Raw genomic sequence first — 21,618 nt, 5'->3', positions numbered from 1 at the left:
AGAACAAAAATTTCATAATCCAAAAATCATGTAAATTGATCTAGTAGTTTTCTTTTTTAAAAAGAAAAGAAAATTTAAAACAAACAATGACGATACTGCTATGCCATCTTGAAAACATGAAGGAACATGGGATGAACTATTTTCAACTTCACTTTAGAAAACTATTCTTAATATGGGGAGAGGGAGACAGAAAAAAAAAACCCCTCAAATTTGCTTAATGATTTTCTTGTTTAAAAATATTTACATGATTTTTGGAATATGATATGTTTTAGTTTCCGTCACGATTACATGCACCATATAGATTTTTCTTTTTTTGTGTTTTTAGGGAGAATTCTGGACAAGTACTTAAAATTAACAATCCTTTTTGCAATCTAGCTACAGTTGACACAAATTTCAGTCAATGTTTGACTTGTCCACCATGTATCAATCATGAATATCCAAGAGTCTTTATTTTATCACTATCCAATGATAAGCACACATGGGTACGATATGCTAAATTGTCAATAACTGACACGTTTCTCTTTTGGTGCATACTTAATTGCGATGTCGCTCTTCAGTTCAGAAAAAGTCTGGATAGTCTTTTGACAGAAATTATCTCTGAGCTAACTCCACAGATAAAAATCAGAAACCTGGAAGACGCTGGTAATTAGGCAAATCTAGGTCTCCTTATCACCCGCCCAAGCCTGCATCTGGAGAAGCAATTCCAGCTTCAAACTGTACAGCTACAACAGACACTGCAGTGCACCAGTCTTAATGCAGAATGTTCAGCGAGTGTGAAGCCTACAGAGTATTACACCTACTGATGATATGATCATCAAAGTGCCCCCCACCGCCAATATCATCGAATCGCAATAAAACAAAAACTGTTCGAGAATCATGACTAAAACGTGGAAAAAAAAAATAAAATAAAAAAATCAGGCATACACTGAAGTTTATTTGTACGATTGGATTGCGAAAAGGATTGTGGATTTTATTAATTTCATGTGTGGCATTTTTTTTTTTTTTTTTTTTGGCAGAGTTTCCATATCTATGTTGAAGATGGCATCAGGGAATCCAAGAGGACGGTTGGTGGCAACAAAAACAATAAAAAAAAAAAGAATAACCGTTTTAAAATTAAGTTGAGAAGGGTGGCGATGAAGGCTCTGTTACTTACCTCCATTCCATCTATGTTCAAGCTTGCCCGTATTTTGTATGTACCCAACAATGGTTCACTGCACACCAGCATCAAATCATTAAACTGAAAAATAAAAAAGAAAAATTACAATAACAAGCAAAATGGGTGTAAGTACTTTCTCTATGACAGGTACTTCAGTTAGCAGGAGGTGACAGTGGTCAGGTGTTTAACAACAAAAACTGACAACCTGGGTTTTCCAATTTCGAATCCAGTTTGTTCAACAGAAAAGAAAAATCACTTTAATTGAGGATGTTGGTAATCTTCACATGGTCCTTCCTGTAAGTACCTGATGTCTTTCTAGAAAGAATTCTGTCAAGGAAAATATCAGGGAAGTCAATGCCAACAATATTCAGATTCATATGATTCTAGCCTGGGTGCCCGACGTTGTCCGGGTGTTTGGAGGTATGTATTAAGCATAAAAAAAAAAAAAAAAAAAAGTGGTAGTAGGCAGGCAGGCTCAATTAATTAGTAACAATTGCATAATCACGATCATCTTCACAAGCAGTTTGCATAAAATTTTGCAAGTCATTCCTTCTGATAAGATCACAAATTGTCCATCTTTACATTCAGGTTAAGTTGTCTAGCAGATGTGTCAGGAGCGTCACGGTATATAGCAGTGGTCATGTGGAATGTTCTCCTGGATGAACCATAGCGGAAACATGAATGTCCTATGTTGCAGGAAGTTGGACTAGTCAGGGAAAACTTAAAAGCAAATAATTGGACAAAACTGCATAATATGAAATTTGGAGGCTGCTGGCCCACTGGAAGTTTGAGAAGTGGAGAGGGAGCTTGTATAATATCAGAAAACTAACAAGGTAGGATTAAGAACTTTCATGTATGATGCAAAGTTGAAATGTGACAATGTTAAAAGAAAAATGAATATAAGCTCCTTATTTAAGATTTGATTTGATTAAAAACTACAAATACAAAAAAAATCTTTATGGCATACATATCTGTCACAGAATGAAGACGTCATATTCCAAAAATCATGTAAATGTATAGTTTTTGTTTTTTTTAATCCTTTGAGATGAGGCTTTATAATTTGTGCATTCATTCTTTTCGTGCATTCCTATCTCATCACGATTAATCACCTGAAGAAGGCCAGAGGATGAATTAGCCGAAACGTGGTGAAACAACAACTATGAAGATGAGGATAACAGTTCGCAAAAAGAATGAATGCAAAATGTATCAAGCTTTTTGTTTTTGTTTCAACCGAGAAAAATCAAAACTTAAAATTTTTAGCACTTAAAAAGGTTTTATTTTGAATACAAACAAAATCATGGGAGTAAGATTGAGTTATTGCCCTTGAATATAGTAGCTCTTAGCTGATCTCACTCGTCATAAATTAGATTTTCTTTGTTTAAAAAAAAATATATATATATACTTGATTAATTCATGTGATTTTTGGAATATGATATCTTCGTTCCGTGACAGGTAGGTACATTAGATTAGTCTGTATTTTCTGTATAAATTTTTTTTTTTTTTTAAATGTAATTTAGTCGAATTCTAAACAAAAACCAAATATAAAATATATAAAAAAAAAAAAGTAAAATAAAAAGATGATCAATTTGGTTTTTCAGGCGAATCTTTAATGAGAGTTTTTGACACTAGAATATGAATATCAACAAAAAATAATCCACTTACTAAGAAAAGGTATCGTTCCTGTTTTTCTCCACTGCGAGCTGATATTTTTGTAACACGGCCCTCCCGGACTAACTCCCTTGTAGGACTAATCAGGTCAAATGACTGACCAAGGCTTTGGTGAACTTCTAATAACTTCCGAAACTTTTCCTGAAAAAGATAAAAAGATTAGAAAAACAGAGAATCAGAAAAGACTTTAATTAGTTGGTCTGTGTGTACACACGCAAGGAAGGCACATACATGCATCATCAATTTCATATGCTGGCATGTGTTAGATGACTTTTTAGAAACTGAACTTAACCTATCTCTGGTCAGGTCTTTATCCCTCTACTTTTTAAAAAAAATTTTGTAATCTTTACAGAATAAGAAAAAAAAAATTTTCAGCAAGAAAAATATATAAACAAAAGAAAAACATTAAAAAAAAAAAACATAATTGTATTTATAAACTAGCAGGGAGATCCGATGTTGCCCGGGATTGAATGATCATCAACGAATGTTTCATCGTTCCATATTTTATTGCCATCCAAATCGATGAAATCGACCATTTTTCAATCAAATCAATTAATTGCCTGCTCTAGTTGGGGACCCACCACGTTTTGGGCGCGTTTGAAATGAATGTTTCTATTTAGAGCACAATTGAACCATCATACTTGACTTTTTCATTTTAAAGTTTAATTCAAGTCATTACATAAAAATAATTTTATAAAATCAACAGTAAGTTCACTACAATGTATTGTGGACTAACTCACTGATGGAAGGCATGTGAAATTGAAAAATGAGCTATTTCACCAATATTGATGACAATAGTACTGTTGATCCTAATTCAATCCCAGGCAACGTCAGGCTACCCTGATAGTACGCATATATCAAAATAGGACTTGTGTTAGCTGTTTGATTTTGTATAAGCCCTTACTGTTCCAACTGATGGAATGCCATCTGCAAAAATGTTCTTTGATACCTCTAATAAAGGACCAAGTCAACAAAACTGAAGATAAGAAATTTATTCTGCTTGATCTGCATTCCAAATCACTGACTGGTGTAGTGAAGGGAGAGGGGGGGGCAGGGATAGATGCAAAAATTTGTTTAATCATATCTTATAGCAAGTTTTAGATTAACATTCATACATGAATTATGTCCAAGGAACTGCAGACGACTTCTGTCTCACCCTCCCTGTTAAGTCGTGTTAGGTCACATCTGTTTATTCTCATTTAATCCCAGACAACATCAGACCTCCATGCCAACACTTAACATAAAAGTTAGGCCCAGATAAAACTTTGGTTGATCCTTATATTGTCAGGTGGAACTATGCAGTTTCATAACCAACTTATGATCATGTTATTAAGTAAATTTTTTTTTATTGAGTTTCATTTTTTTTTTTTACTGATAAAAAAAAACAATTTTTGGCGCTTCTACACTATTGGGACGAAATTTCGGAAATCAAAACTGAATTTCACGTGAAAACATATTCTTTGTATTTTTAAGATTATTATATCCAAAAAAATTACGAAAATCGATAAGGGAGAAAATTATTTATTCAAGAAAACAATAGAATCTACTGAAAATGATCATAAAACACGAGAATTTAAAAGGGAAGTAATTTTCCGTTTTGATTTAAACAAGATGGCAGAAAATTTTCACATGCTAACACAAAGTAATTTTGCTTGATAATTCAGCAATATTCGGATAATTTCAATTGCATAATTTGGAAGCTACCATTGTAAGTTATTATAATTGACAAAAAAAAAATCAGTTGAAACTATTGTTTTTTATCTAAAAACACCATTTATCGACTACAACATTTCTTCCCAGTTCTGTAGAAGTGCCAGAATTTCTAATTTGAACATAAATTTCAAGGAATTTAAATTAGTGTATTCATACTTGTATTGCATTCAAAGAATCGCAGATTTCTGAATCACTCTCTCTCTTAAGTCGTGTGAGGTCAAATCTATTTATCTTAATTTAATACCAGGCAACGTTGAGTTTCTGTGCTAGTACTATCCTTATATTGTCAGGTGAGGGATATGAAGTGTCATGACCAACTTATGATCATATTAAGTAAAATAAATAATAAAAATAGAGTTTTTTGTCGTCTCATGAGTAATGATTTTTTTTTTTTTTTCACGAATGAAACGAAGAATTTCTAATTTGAACACTTCATCAATTTCAAAGAATAATGCGATTGGATAAAAATATACTCACAATTTTGTTCATTGCTTCATTTGAGTGACTTGCTGCTTCCGTCACCTTTTGGAGAGCTTCTGTAAATGAGAACAAATGAAAAAGTTATTACAAAGAGGGGGATGTTCAGGTAAAACTGAAAACAAAGCTCTACACTAACATAGGAGGGGATATTGCAAAAGTAATACCTCCAATCTTTTTTTTTTTAATTCCGCCTGAATGGATCAGAGGGGATAGCAAATTGCATTTTTATGATGACTGGACTTCTGCCTTCATGACCGGAATGTTTCATCTCTGTTGCGGATATTGACAGCATGGGACTAAGAAAGCAACCTTCTGTCATGAACGTGTGCCAGAAACAGATGTGTCATTGAATCCTTATCAAAAGTGTATTGAAAACTGTGGTGACAATGTGGACAAAAAATTCTGGAGTATAAAAGGTTGCTCGTTTTAATGATGCCACTCCTGTTTTCGAAGCTCTTCAACTTTTGGAGTTAAAAAAATAGGTTTTACTTTTGGAACAACGATTGTATTTTACAAGGAATCAAATCGTGGTATTCATTTGACATTAGGGTTTTTATAATTATAATTTGAAAATTGTAGAATTTAAAAATTGGAAGTGATAATATGGATTGCATGAGTGCACAGCAGATGATGTTGGATGTCATTGCTAGTTTATGATCAGTTTCATAGATTTGTTACAATTTCGGAAGATCAGAAAACTGTATATCTTTTTCCTGTGGTTTAAATTATAGTAGAATTAGAAGTGAAAGAAAAAAAAAAAAAAAAAAGCCCCTTCCCTCCATTTGCAAAGGGGTAAACAAACGTCCCTCCAACGAAACTTTTAAAAGTGGTAAAAAGAAAATTTAAAGAAAAAAAAAAAATACAGACTGACTTGGCAAGGGGCGCGGGGGGGGGGGGCACAAAAAACGAACCCATTTGACGCGGCAGAGGAGGGGTACAAAAACGGACCAGCTTGGCAAGGCAAGTGGGGGGGGGCAAAAACGAACCCTCTAGGCAAGGCAAGACGTGGGGGGGGGACACAATTCTAGCAAGTTGGCAAGGCGGGGCGGGGGGGGGACAAAATCGGACCCAGTTGGCAAGGCGGGGGGGGGGGACAAAAACAGACTCACAAGGTAGAGCAGGCAGAACGAACCCGTTTATAAATATACGTAGCCTATGTGATGCATCACGAGAATAGAATGTCTTTTTCAAATTTAATACGAGTTTGCATTATATATTTTTATGACATTGTTGGTTATCTGATGTTGAAATAATTTATGAAACGTTCATAGTATATGATTTAGCTGAACACAAGTTGCTATGTTTACTGATAATGAGGGGGTTCATACCCCCCCCCCCCGAAGATATCAAATTTTTATAGTCTCCCTAACTATTTAACTCTTACTAAGGAGAATTGCATTAATTTCTTTTTTTAAATGCATTAGTGAAATTCACTACGACTCTGAAACAATATAGGATGATTTTACACTGAAACTAAATTCTCTTACACCAAAACACAAATGTGAAAATATAAAAGTAAAAATAATTTAGAAATTTAATCTTTCATGACGATCTAAAATGCGATTTTCATAGAACAGCTATTTTAATATAATTAACTTTCTTTTCTTTTATAAAAAAAGTATTTGTTCTTGTTCCAAGTTTTTTGCATCTTCCTTTCAGAAAACATTTCCATTGTTCTTTATATCATTCCCAGATTGGAAGGTGACTAATGCTCGCCCCCCCACTCACCCATTCCCAACCTTATATGGAACGTTCCATTTCCATGCAGAAATTATTTCCACTGGAATCGTTCAAGCAATTTTAATTTTTTATTTATTTTTTTTACTAATACTTTATTGTTTTAATATTTTATTTAGACTCGACTTCTTTATCATTTCCTTTTTCCATTTTTCTTTTTTTTTTTATTGCATTTTTTTAACATCACTCAAGAACCCCTTAGTATTCATTCATCCATTCAACGCGATTTCAATACCCCTAAAAATACATAATTAAAAAAAAAATCCCTAATATATATACGTTAACATATATATATATTAGCATTGCAAATATTGTAAATATGTAATTTTCATCTCATCTGATTAGATTTAAAATAGCTTAGGTTCATAGAGTGAATGCGGTATTGTGGTGATTGCATCTAGTTTTAGGGAATAGACCAAGTGGACGATCCCCCCAATTCCCTTCGGGCTTCATGCCTAATCATGAAATTGTAGCATTTTTTGTTATATAACACCTGCCTAGCACTTGTTGTATGCCTTAAGAAATGTACACACATTTTTATGATAAATAAACATCATTAATACAACTCCATTCTCTTTTAACTATTTTTTCCTAACCTATCCATCCATCCAGCATGACCGTAGCTGAGATTGAACTCACTACACGAGTTTGTAGTGCAATTCAAATCTTGTCAGTAGCTGAATACTTGATGCTTCGCCAGGGCTACCAAGGGTATTTTTTATTGTGACGCCATCACTAGACAGCTGAAGAGAGTCCTATCTACCCTCGAGAGAAGGATAGACAGTGCCAGTTTCTCAACCTGGTATTTTACCTCGTGGTACATACAGCACCTCGCCTTCCCAAATGGTCACCCATCTGGTACTAGTCAGGTTCAACGTTGCTTAATTTCGGTAATCTGGCAAAAACCGTTGTCAATGTGATTGTACCGTATAACTATAGCCTAACCTAACCTATAGAAGCTTATATATAATTTGAACAGACATCTCGTTGCTCAACTCCCCACATTCCTCTGTTAGACAGGATCCCAAATGCCAATATGCTTAGCTTGGAGTAAGAAAACAATTGCTATATATAAAAAAAAAGCACATAGGTACAATGAAATTTTAACCTATAATATAAATCTTACCTGTCTGTATAAATGTATGTATGTATGAATGTCTAAAACATTCGACAGAGGTGACAGATTTTCACAAGATTGGTATCATTTTGAAGCTCAACCCTTCAGACGACAAATATCGAAAAATTGGCTAAAAACATTAATTCCTTCACCTTCAACTGGACACTTTTCTACAAGGAGGGGGGTAGCTTTTTTCACTGATATTTTCAAAAGTCATCCCCTCTTTTCGATTGACTATCCTTAATTGAAACCTTTGCAACTTCTGGCTTGGTGATAGACGCAACAGTAAAGACGTCCCATTTTTTTTTTTCACGTTCTTTTCCTCTTTCATGGTACGGGTTCAAGCCTGACTGTCTACTACTACCTTTTTTTGCTGAACATATTTCCCAACACCCGGACAACGCCAGGAACCTACAATTTTTGTATAATTAGATGTCACTTACCTTCTGTGTCTTTTCTGTCGGGAGAATCTTCAGGAAGATGTTTTAAATAATCTAAAAAGGAAAGATTGAAAATATATATAGCAGATATATGTACATGTGTCTAAATATTTAACCGATAAACTCTTAAACTACTTTTCACATAACCCCGAAATTAACAGGAAATGGTAATCATACACAAAGGATGGTTTATAACGGGTAAAATCTTTGTTTGGATGGAAAGAAAAAAAAAAAGACAAACCGAAAGAAAAAAGACAAACCGAAAGAGAGAAAGAAAGAAAGAAAGAAAAAAGACAAACCGAAAGAGAGAAAGAAAGAAAGAAAGAAAAAAGACAAACCGAAAGAGAGAAAGAAAGAAAGAAAGAAAAAAGACAAACCGAAAGAGAGAAAGAAAGAAAGAAAGAAAAAAGACAAACCGAAAGAGAGAAAGAAAGAAAGAAAGAAAAAAGACAAACCGAAAGAGAGAAAGAAAGAAAGAAAGAAAAAAGACAAACCGAAAGAGAGAAAGAAAGAAAGAAAGAAAAAAGACAAACCGAAAGAGAGAAAGAAAGAAAAAAGACAAACCGATAGAGAGAAAGAAAAGAAAGAAAGAAAAAAGACAAACCGAAAGAGAGAAAGAAAGAAAGAAAGAAAGAAAAAAGACAAACCGAAAGAAAGAAAAAAGACAAACCGAAAGAAAGAAAAAAGACAAACCGAAAGAAAGAAAAAAGACAAACCGAAAGAAAGAAAAAAGACAAAACGAAAGAAAGAAAAAAGACAAAACGAAAGAAAGAAAAAAGACAAAACGAAAGAAAGAAAAAAGACAAAACGAAAGAAAGAAAAAAGACAAAACGAAAGAAAGAAAAAAGACAAAACGAAAGAAAGAAAAAAGACAAAACGAAAGAAAGAAAAAAGACAAAACGAAAGAAAGAAAAAAGACAAAACGAAAGAAAGAAAAAAGACAAAACGAAAGAAAGAAAAAAGACAAAACGAAAGAAAGAAAAAAGACAAAACGAAAGAAAGAAAAAAGACAAAACGAAAGAAAGAAAAAAGACAAAACGAAAGAAAGAAAAAAGACAAAACGAAAGAAAGAAAAAAGACAAAACGAAAGAAAGAAAAAAGACAAAACGAAAGAAAGAAAAAAGACAAACCGAAAGAAAGAAAAAAGACAAAACGAAAGAAAGAAAAAAGACAAAACGAAAGAAAGAAAAAAGACAAAACGAAAGAAAGAAAAAAGACAAAACGAAAGAAAGAAAAAAGACAAAACGAAAGAAAGAAAAAAGACAAAACGAAAGAAAGAAAAAAGACAAAACGAAAGAAAGAAAAAAGACAAAACGAAAGAAAGAAAAAAGACAAAACGAAAGAAAGAAAAAAGACAAAACGAAAGAAAGAAAAAAGACAAAACGAAAGAAAGAAAAAAGACAAAACGAAAGAAAGAAAAAAGACAAAACGAAAGAAAGAAAAAAAACAAAACGAAAGAAAAAAAAGACAAAACGAAACAAGGGAAAAGGACAAAACCAAAGGGGGGGGGGAATTTTTTTAAAAAGACAGAACGAAAAAAAAAGACAGAACGAAAGAGACCAGATGGCAAAAAAAAAAAAAAAAAAAAAAGGCAATAGGAAAAACGCGAAAAAAAAGAAAAAACTGCCCCCCCCCCTTAAAAAAACAACACATGGTATAATTTGGTTTAGTACGTTTACCTTTTAACAAGAGTTCATATCGAGGCACCCGCTGGATCGGCTCTAACATATGGTGTTGTAGAGTCAGGTTGGCACAATCAGGTCCTTGCTGATAAAAAAAAAAAAAAAAAAAAAAAAAAAAAACGTTTGTGATTAGACAATAAAAATTCTGTTCAAAGTTTTGCAACTCTACATGCAATTCTTCAGAAAAGATGAATTCAGCCAAAGGTGACAAATATAAAAGTGATCGAAATGTAGATTCTCAGGATTATTTTTGTCCACTAAACAGCTGTACATCGGATTCAAAGGTATTAGATCACTCATGTGTGTGTGTCTGCGCACGTATTTATTATTATAGAGCCGGATCTCTATTGATTATTATATTGTATGCAATATATAGTATTGCAAAATAACTTGTGTGCATTCAGCTAGAATCGAAATCAAAACAAAGCTCTCCAGCGTTATTCATCACCCTATAAGCCACGTCCATGCACACATAAAAAGTTAAAACATAACATTGTTTATCCTATAAATGTATATTTGCACATGTGTAGAAGAACACTTTAGGTCAATTTATGCCTACTAAGATGCAATTTTTTTTCAATCTTGACTCCTTAGCAGCTATTTTTACCGGCTAAAAACCAAATCGAATTTGTCCCACAGGTCTTAATTCCATGTATATCAAGTTTCAAGTATTTAGACCAACAATTGATCAAGTAGTTTGGTAGAGACCATTTCTCACACAAACAGACCAAGTCACTTTCTATTTATATATTTTTATTTTTTTTTTATGTCTGGAATGTCACATGACTCATCTCCCCCTCTCTTTAAATTTTATATTTTATTTTAAATAGAACTTCTTTTCTTCATTTGAGAACTGGTTTCTTCTGTGGAAAGCAACCATTTATTACGTTGCCTGATGAGGACTTCTAGTTTTAACCGACTATTTGTCCGAAACATTAGCATATCAGTGTCGCAGCCATGTAAATTTGTTTATATTAATAAAAATAAATCTTTTCTTTTATTAAACACTCTTAATAACCTCGTTAAATTCATTAGTTATCACTCTTAAATATCTGTAACCTGGTATAAATATCTGTAACCTGGTATAAATATCTGTAACCTGGTATAAATATCTGTAACCTGGTATAAATATCTGTAACCTGGTATAAATATCTGTAACCTGGTATAAATATCTGTAACCTGGTATAAATATCTGTAACCTGGTATAAATATCTGTAATCTGGTATAAATATCTGTAACCTGGTATATATTTTCGCAAACATCAAGACAAAATATAAAATGAGATCAGATTGTGTATTTTCTAATGCATTACAATTGTTTCATAACCATTTGGACAATTAAATATTTTTTATTCATTTATTTTTTTTATTAAATTTTCACCCCAAACAAGGCACAGTGCCACTTTGATGTAGGGGGCTACTATCAGGGACATGTTGAAGGGATACTCTGTGAGGAGTTGAGCAGCAAGATGTCTGTTCACATTACACTTTAACTTCTGCATGTCAGGTACAGGTTGAGGAAGCAGGAACCCGGAAGAGAATTACAAAGTTTAGCAGTTTTGGAGAAGAAACTATTGAAGTAGAAGAGAAAAACGACTAGAAAAAAAAAAAAAATGAAAATTGGACATCTGATGACATGGCAAACATTGTTTGGTCTGACAAAAGTAACTTTGAGGTAAATTAACAGCTTCTATTTCCTAAACTTTGAAAGGAATAATTGATATTTTTATGTAAATACACATCTATACCATCTATTCAAAAATTGTAGCAGATTCTTTTTTTTTTTCTTTCTTTTTTTTTTCTCCGTCAGAATTTTGACACCCTGGAGCAGTTTTTGTTCACTGTAGAAAAGAGGCATTTTATCCTGATTGTGTTCCAACTATCAAATTTAGAGGAGGAAGCTTAATGGTTTGGGGGCTGCATGGCTTCTTTCAGGCACTGAAGTCCACAATTTATACTAACATGTTGAACCAGGTTTACCAAATCTCTTTGACTAAAATATGCAATAATAACATTCTAAGTGATGTAATCTTCCAACAAGACAATGCCCCATGCCATATGTCAAAAGTTTCAATGAGTTGGTTTGAAAAAAAAGGGGGGGTACGGTGATGAAGTGGCCTCATTAATCCCCAGACCTAAATCTCATTGAAACTTTGTAGTCCCATATAGGGAAAAAGAGTGAGAATGCATAAATGTTCATAGAAAAAAAGGTTGGTTGGGTATTTTTGTTTTACGGCCTATCAACCCTTTTCAGGTTATTTAATGCTGAATCTAGTTATTTTGAAGAACAATTTTTTAATAGAATATATTTGTTTTTTCAAGTCGGTTTTTATTTAACCCATAGTTGGGACCCTAACAGGTACTACTACTCCGGGTCAGAGTGGACCTGGGAGCAATGGCAATTGAAGGGTGGCTCCACACTCCTCAAAGCCCGCAAGCAGGGTCTTCTCCATCGGATACAGTTTAAGGTCATATCCAGGACCAGAAAAAAAGGAATTAGAGGCCAAACTTCATGAAGAGTGGCAGAAAATAGGTCCAACCACCTGCAACAATAATTTAACCAATAACCAAGGCACTGGACTGTAGTACATATGTGAGGGCAAAATGAACTCTACAATTTATACTAACATGTTGGACCAGGTTTACCAAATCTCTTTGACTAAAATATTTAATAAAATTCTAAATGATGTAATCTTCTAACAAAACAATGCAATACATCAAAAGTGTCAATGAGTTGGTTTGAGAAAAAAGGGATTACAGTGATGAAGTGGCCTCCTCAATCGTCAGAGCTAAATCCCATTGAAACTTTGTGGTCCCATATAGGAAAAAAGTGTGAGAATGCACAAATGTTCATAGAAAAAAAGAATTAGAAGCCAAACTTCATGAAGAGTGGCAGAAAATAGGTCCAACCACCTGCAACAATTTAACCAATAATATGCAAAAACGAATGAAAGCTGTTATAAAGGGCAAAAGGAGGACATACCAAATATTGATTGTTGTTAAAATAGATTTTATTAATGTTTACTCCACTATTCTTAACCTTTAAATATATAAGTTTGAATCATAATTTCGATTTTTCATTGGTGTGCCATAATTTTGACCATGGCTGTGTATTAGAAAAAAATCTCTATACCGTCGGTTTCAAATCCAATCAAAAGGATCCAATATCTGGTCGCTTATGCCAGACTCTCTTCACTCTGTTTATATCTGTCTCCCCGGAAATAGCACCTCAAACGTTACATCAAACAGTGTGATATTACACTCCTTGATCTTTCATTTTTACAATCTATTTTTAATTTTAATATTGGCCTCCAACTAACAATGTTGTCGATATAGGAGTGGTTAACTAGGAAATATTTATCTATTTCGTTAATTGATAAATCTAGTTAGCTCAAACCCCTAGTCACGACTGCCCTTATTTTAAACTTCCGGTTTCAGGGAAGTTGATTAAAAAAACTAAACTCAATGTATAGAGTGAATAGTTTTGAATAAATGAAATAAAGTAAATAAAAACATCCAACAAGAAAATAAATTTTACGTTCTTATTTTGATATTTTTTTTAATAATCGAGCACTTATCTGGTGTTCTCTTCTATTAACTTTATATATATATATATATATATATATATATATATATATATATATATATATATATATACACACACACACATTTGATAACATGAATACGTTAGACTAATTAATCTGGAGCAAAAAAAAAAAAAAAATTTTTTTTTTTTTTTACAAGGTGGTCACCACTTATCAAGGCCCGGAAGCTACTCGGGCGTGTACAGTACGTTAATGTTGAGATTTGATAAAGTGTCTTAAGCGGACGGTTCATCAGGATTTTGTTTATGTTGGACTTGAAGACATCCAGGTTGTAGTCAGGTGGGAAACAGGCAGTTCACAGAGTTCCACAGGCATGCACTTCTAAGAAAAAGCTTTGTTCATGGAATCTACATCTTGGTTTTGGCACAGATAAAGAGTGGGGAAAATTTTTGACGGTAGTTTCAGCTAGACAGGTGCTCCTCGTGAAAGATTGGCGAGGGAGGACCAGAGATTGGAGCTCAGACAAGCACTTGCCGCTTGAATCCATTATCGAGAACACTTTTATTCTTTTGTTTAGGGGAGGTGGTGTTTGATCAACACTTCTGTGGAGCTATTATTTAATACAGTTTTGTTTTTAAATTCCCAAAACAGTGTTTCATGGGAGACAACTGATGATCTCTGAAAACTTGTGCCTATTGTGAGTTTGAGAAAGCAAGTTTGTTCAGCGATTGTAGGAGATTAAATGACTAAATTTTCCAACGAAAGGAAAATTAAATTTTTATAAAAAAAAATCTTTTTTTTTTTTATATATATATAGTTTTCAAGGTTAAAAATAGCTTTCAAGACACGCACGCACACACACACACACACACACACACACACACACACTTTTACATATGAAACAGCCGGATAAAAATAATTTTAAATCAGACTTATCCTCCATCTAAGAGCCACACAATAATTTAACTTTAGTAACCATGTTGGAGTTGATCACATGACTTCGAAGCGTTCAATCATTGGTTGGTTTAACCACTTCACCAATGACAAAAAGGTATTGTTATGTTAAGATAGAAACTCATCGGCCGGACATAGTTGAAAAATGGAGACAACAATGCACATAATCGTGTTTTGCTAATCGAAATGCATCCGGTCTCGTGATTGACATCTCAACGAAAATGCACGAGTTGATGGATCAACATTAATTCAAGATCTGGTAAGAAAGACTTGTTTAGACAATGTTCATTTTTATTTTCTTCTGGCTTATATTTGGTAGCAATACAATTGTTACATATTAGGAATCCTATGTCAATAACGACTAAGTCAATTATTAAATTTTTTTTTTTTTTTTTTTTTTTTTTACAAAAGAGTTGCCACATATAAAAGTCTGGAGACCACTTGAAGATAACGGTTAATGTGCGTATTGTCGTCATAGGGACAATAGCGTTACAGGCGGAAAGTTCTAGGAAACAAACTTTGTTCATAGAATCCACATTTAGTTTTAGGCACCGATAGTGGAGGTATTTATTTATTTATTGATAGTGATTTTGGCTAGATAAGTGTTTTTGTGAAAAATTGGCGGAAATAAACCATAGATTGGAGCTCAGTTGAACACTTGCCATGAAAATAGCGATAGAGCAGAGACAGGCTCACAACATCTCTTCTATGGGAAAGAGATTGCAGAGAAGAGAAAAGGGCACGACTACTAGATTATGAAGTCTAGTTTGAACTCTGTCAATGCAGGATAGGATTCTCTGAGCAACTCATGCCCAGATGTAGCAACAGTACTTGGCTCTTATACAGGTAGAGAATTGCATCAGCAGTTAGATATCTTCTGGAGTGACAGAATAATCCAACCATTTTTCCAACGACCTTAGCAATGAGTTGATGTATGTGTTCCATTTCAGATCAGGAGTGAAGGTCAGACCAAGAAGTTTGTGTAAACATGGAGCTTCCTCAAGTTGAGAGCTGTTCATTTCAATAGGGACCAGATGTGGATCAGAGCGTTGATTATGAAAAGAGAGAAGCTTAGTTTTAGATGCATTAAAATAACCAGCCACCTTTTTTCCCCCCCATTGTACCACATGCTCAAGATATGAAAAAGAATCAGGGAGATCTTGGCTATTTCTACTCTGAAGTGTTGCATAGATGATAGTGTCGTCTGCATAAATGTCTACGAATGATCTAAGAATGTGATTTGGGAGATCATTGATGTAGATCAGGAAGATAGGGTTCCATCCTGGGCCCAACTAAGGGATGCTGTGAGTTTCTGATTTCTGCCCATCAACCACTACTCTTATAAACCTTATCAGAGAGGAGCAATTTAATAATTAAGACATTTCCAGCTATTCCATAGCCGGAGATCTTGTGTAGCAGGCATTTACGCCACACCCTATCAAAAGCCTTTGATATGTCAAGATCAATTGCCCTAGAAATGAAGCTCGCATCGAGATTCACTAATTTTCTGATATATTACTGTTAGCACACAGCTGTAGATCTAGCAGAGTGGAAACCATATTGCATGTCACTGAGGAGGTTGAGTGAATTTTGACAATGGTCACACTGAGTACATGATGACCGATATCAGTAAAACAATCAACACCAGGGTTGAATGAAAGATGGTGTTATATTTGCATATCCCTCTATATTTACATGAAAAACCAGAAAAGCAGCAGCAGCTGCGACAGTCAATAATGGCGACGCTAAGGCAAAGATGTTCGTTGAGTTAATACAAATGAACTCAATAAATACACACATCAATTTCAAAGCCCATTCTCTCAGATACATCAATAGAATAGCTCGCATATCACTTCAATCAAGAAAACCGCCAGATAAGGCTGCACAACAAAACAGAAAACCAAAATGTAAAACACAAGCATCACAGTAAACGCAACTCAGGCAGCATATTAATGCAAATAAGTATTACACAAAACATTGCAACAATTCAACACCAACTAGGTTACATTCACAACTTTTTCAGCTTTAAATTGATATAACACATGCATACATACACCAAACAAACGATTCCCTACAACGCATAAAGACACAATGAACAAACACAATTAAAATAGCAAAATATAAACTAATTATCAATTTACCCTTTGTCTTCAACTACGTCCGCGACACCACTATAAAAACAATAGCCGTCATGACAACAAAGCAGTCGCCCAGAGTCACAGCAAGTTGACCAGCATGGGATAATTATCGGCTCCGTCGGACCCCCCCCCCCCCCAGGTTAAACCCACTTTCGCGTGCATCATCCATCAATTTCTCCACGTGGAAACACCAACAGCGAGAATTAACATTTACACTTTTTATTTTACCACAATTTCATAGTCTCTCCCAAGAAGTACAAACATTAACTTTACGATAAAAATCTTCTTTCCTGAACATTCTCACATCTTTACGAACTTTGAACGCTTTGTCTTTTTTGCTTTCTGGTTAAGTTTGTTTTTATAAATAAACAATACATATTGTTTGTCTGGTTCCTTCTCGCCACCATGCGCTTATTCATAATATAACAATGGGCAACAAAGTTGAGGCAGGGGGCAACTGGTCATACGCTGTAGGCACAACAAGAGTGGAATGATAATGAATGACATCACATTTTCAGATCACTCTCTCCATGGAACCCGTGCAAACGAGTCACCACCAATGATGTAGTAAAACTGATAATCTTGGCGAATATTACCTTGAGTCTCTGGCTACGTGTCATTCAGTTCACTAATTAGGTTGGTTGTTGGTTGTTTTTGTTTTACGGCATATCAACCCTTTTCAGATTATTTAAAGCCGAATCCAGTTATTTTGACGAAAAATTTTTTAATAGAATATATTTCTTTTTCAAGTTGGTTTCTATCTAACCCATACTTGGGACCCTAACAGGTACTAACACTCCGGGTCAGAGTGGACCTGGGAGCAATGGCAATTAAAGGGTGGCTCCACACTCTCCAAGGCCCGCAAGCAGGGACCTCACCATCGGATACAGTTTGAGGTTATATCCAGGACCATCACTAATTAGAAAGTAAAGTAAAGATTTAGCTAAGATAACATTAGCCTATTTCGAGTCTATTCTCATCAAGTAAAATCTTGCAGAAAACTCAGCAAATGTCTCCTTGTGTCTTTCCTGCATGAAAAGTTTTATTATCTTGGTTAAAAAGATGAGACACGACAAAGAGAAGTGATGACAAACAAGCACGCATAAACACTCACACTTACGTATAAAGATTTGATTTTGTTATTGAAAATTTAACACAATAGACAAAACTCAGAAGAACACTTAATCATCTCTATGCTAAACCAACAAGCAGCAAAATCCCACCTCTTCACTATTGAAATTCACAAATGCCGGAAAACCTTCTACTCTAATACTGCTAGTCTTTGGAATTACCTCTGTGTTTCCTCCTTCCCTGACTGTACTAGCCTGCAGAAGTTTAAATGTAATGTGAACAGACATCTCGCTGCACAACTCCCCACAGTTCCTTTTTAAAAAGGAACCAAATAGTAGCTCATTACATTCCAAGTGGCAATATGCTTTGTTTAGAATAAAAAAAAGAAGAGTAAAAAAAAATCATTTTCCTTTTCAGTTTGACCACTACTCCTATATGCCCGAACTGGTTTTGCTGCACATTTTTCAGAACAGATTTTGACATATATACAAATTTTGGTGTATTACTTTTAAGCACAAATAAATTCTATTTTTCTTTTTTTTAAGTTTCTTTGTAAGTTTTAAGACAAATAAGAAACTAATAATTCTTCTGTTGGACTCCAAAATCCACAGCTTTGCACATTCCAGGATTGTTTGTGTTTTAAATGAATTTCAGATTCCAAACAGGATTTACTGAGAACATATCACATTCTATGACATTCGCTTTAGTTTTGAATATGCAAGATGCATACGTATTTAAAAAGACAAATAAAACAGCCCAAAAATTAAATTAAAAAATATATATCCATTCATCTGTATCTCTCTCTCTCTCTCATATATACTTTATATTTGTCTATACATAAGCAGTAATATGTCGCTGCACACTCATGAGCATGCTTCGGTCAGCTAGTTACAAGTAACTAAAGACCTCTTTAGACGATACAGCTTATACGAAAGAAAAGTTTGCAAACTTTGCTTTCCTATAAGCCTGAAGAGGTCTCTAGTCGCTAGTAACTGACCGAAACATGCTCATGAATGTGTAGCAACACAATGTTTATGTAAAAGCAAATAGAAAGGATATCCTGCTCTTCTTCAGTATTGAGCATTCTTGTATTAACCTCTTTAAACTTCATTGGTTATTTTATCTCTTGAAAATATTAACCTCGTATTATATATATATATATATATATATATATATATATATAAATAATTTTTTTACATAGGAATAACCACTTATCAAGGCCCAGGATAAGAGTTAAGAGTGTACAGTAGTCAATTGGACAATATAGTAATCGTTGGTAATGGAAATTTGGTAAATTTGTTAACTTAAGTGGAACGGCTCACCAAGAACTTGTTTACGGACTTGAAGACAACCATATTGTAGTCGGCTGGAAAGCAGGAAAACGGAAGACAATGCCACAGGCGTGCAGTTCTAAGAAAGAAGCTTTGTTCATGGAATCTAAATTTAGGTTTAGGCACAGATAAAGAGTAGGGGGAATTACTGATAGTGTTTTCAGCTAGATGAGTGTTTCTTGTGAAGGTTTGGCGAGGGGGAACCATAGATTGAAGCTCAGTCGAGCACTTGCCATGAAAATAATGATACAGCAGAGACAAACTTGCAACATCTCTTCTGTGAGATAAAGGTTGCAGGGAAGACAAGAGGACATCTCCTAGGAGGCTACGAAGTCTATTTTGAACTCCATCAAGGCAGGATAAGTCCTTTCTAACAGATCCTGCCCAGATGTGGCAACAGTACTCCAATCCTTGGATGTACCTGGCTCTTATATAGATAGAGAATTAGATCAGCAATGAGATATCTACTGGATCGATATAAAGATCCCACCATTTTTCCAGTGGCCTTGGCAACAGATTTGATGTACGTGTTCCATTTAAGATCAGGAGTAAAGGTCAAGTCCAGAAACTTGTCAAAACATGAGGCCTCCCCAAAACGAAAGCCATTCATTTCAGTTGATGCCAGATGGGGATCAGAACATTGATGATGTAAAGATAGAAGCTTGGTTTTAGATGCATTAAAAGTAACCAGCCACTCCTTTCCCCATTGTACCACATGCTCAAGATAAGAGATAGAATCGGAGAGAACTTGGTCGTTTACCGTCTTAGATGTGCTACGATAGATGGTAGTGTCATCAGCATAAATGTCTCTGAATGACATGTATATATATATATATATATATACACACATTACTAATAGGACGATTCCAATATTTTCCCTGATTCCAATACAGTTACCGATTCTGATTCTTTATAAATCTCAACATTTAACTATAAAATTGTTGATTACTATAAAAATGTGTTAAATATGCATATATTTTCTTAAACAAAAAAATGTATGTGTGTGAGTTGATCTAGATTTTATATTTACTTGCAGTTTAAAATCAATAAATATTTATTATGCTATTATGATTAGCAACAGTGGAAGATTTGGTTTTAAACAAAACTAAATTAAAGAAAATAGATAATTAAAGGAATCGTTTTTGGCATCGGAAAATTGGCGCAAATTTTTCCGATTTTGATATCCCAAAAAGCTCCGATTTTTCCGATTCCTAATTAATCGTCCCAACACACACACGTGTGTGTGGGTGTGTGTATATATAATATATACATATAGCGAAACAGTACTCTATGTGGATAACTATAAATGCTCCCTATCATGGGTTGAGCATTTTGAGAAGTGATAAATAAACTGACACTAGCACATTAAGCGATGTCCTTTGTGTAAACAAATGGAAATTAGACGTTTGGACAATGTTTGAACATTGTTAATTCACATACCCATCTTAGCAGCAGCCAAATAACATAATGATTAGGAGTGCCGATTGTCGTCTAGGTGGTCGAGTTTCATACCTGGCTGGAGGTAGTTGCTTGTCTAGCCACACTGATGAGCTGGTATACAGCAAAACAGTACTGTATGTGGATGACTATATATAAACACGGATACATATAAATAAAATCAACATTGTTCTTTATTATAGTATAATAAAAAAAATAAACAAAATTAAATGAACTCTAGCTTACCTGTATCTCTTTAACAATGGCAGCAAATCGCGGATACTTTTCTGTACATTCATTCATCAAATTCATGGCATTGTCGAAATTCTTCACATATTCCGAATACAACTTGAGAAACGGAGCGTTTTTCTTCATGAGATCACCAATCCTCGGTTCTAAATTCCTGTAATAAAATTAAAAATAACGTCAGTCGTTTGTGCCATTAGAACAGGGAGTTTGGCTTGTCAGTTTTTATGACATACCAGCCCTTCTTAAGATGAACCCTATTTCAATGTGATTGTATGATGTAAAGATTGAAAATTAAATGGCAACTAAATTCCTGGCTATTTTTAAAATTTTGGAAGCTATCTTTTTTTTTTTTTTTTTTTTCTGAGCAGCCCACCTGGCATTGCCCAGTTGTAAAATTCACTTAAATATGATATTTTGATTAATGCAAATTTCGTATTGATCATTATATTAAATTGGACCCAATATATACTAATGATTTAAAAAATTTTTTTTTTTTTAAATGACTCGTGCGCCACCACCGAGAATCAAAACCGAAAAGTTTAGCTTATAAGTTACTTTTCCCTTTGACATTAATGACTGCTCTATGAAAACATGTTTGCTGTAAAGCTGAAAATTAAAACATGAACCAATAGCTATTACGTCATGCATGCATATTCATAATGCCGCCGTTCGACCTTCAGCGGGCAATTTTTTTTTTTTTTTTTTTTTAATTTTCACACTTTTGCACAGATTTTCTTTGGTTAAAACTCAAATATAAAGTTTCGCATGGGTTCGAATACCCTATATATTAAGTTTCATGTCTGTAGACCAAAAACTGACAGGAGTTTGGTAGGCAACATTTTTTGAACAAAAATATATATGCATAAATATATGTAGAAAGAGATTTGAGTTTATTATAAGA

The 21,618-nt window shown here is 34.1% G+C and overlaps 1 protein-coding gene across 2 annotated transcripts in view; it reads right to left on the bottom strand.

Annotated features, from left to right (window-relative positions):
- Positions 1-21,019, bottom strand: part of LOC145252779 (FYVE, RhoGEF and PH domain-containing protein 4-like) — a 72,163-nt gene extending 51,144 nt beyond the window's left edge. Inside the window, exons 1-6 of one of the 2 annotated variants that reach the window (XM_080112709.1) lie at positions 20,715-21,019; positions 9,991-10,078; positions 8,315-8,365; positions 5,015-5,073; positions 2,819-2,965; positions 1,154-1,237 (exon numbers count right to left, since the gene is read on the bottom strand). In XM_080112709.1, coding sequence (XP_079968835.1) covers positions 1,154-1,237; positions 2,819-2,965; positions 5,015-5,073; positions 8,315-8,365; positions 9,991-10,078; positions 20,715-20,843 — 558 coding nt within the window. In that variant the 5' untranslated portion in view covers positions 20,844-21,019. The remainder of the gene's footprint in view (positions 1-1,153; positions 1,238-2,818; positions 2,966-5,014; positions 5,074-8,314; positions 8,366-9,990; positions 10,079-20,714) is intronic. The other variant, XM_080112710.1, reaches the window with a different exon arrangement.
- Positions 21,020-21,618: the final 599 nt, after the last annotated feature.

The sequence above is a fragment of the Euprymna scolopes genome, chromosome 29, assembly GCF_053919585.1.
Source record: "Euprymna scolopes isolate OS-2025 chromosome 29, ASM5391958v1, whole genome shotgun sequence".
Classification (NCBI taxonomy): Eukaryota; Metazoa; Mollusca; class Cephalopoda; order Sepiida; family Sepiolidae; genus Euprymna; species Euprymna scolopes.
This window is presented reverse-complemented; position numbering and strand designations above follow the sequence as displayed.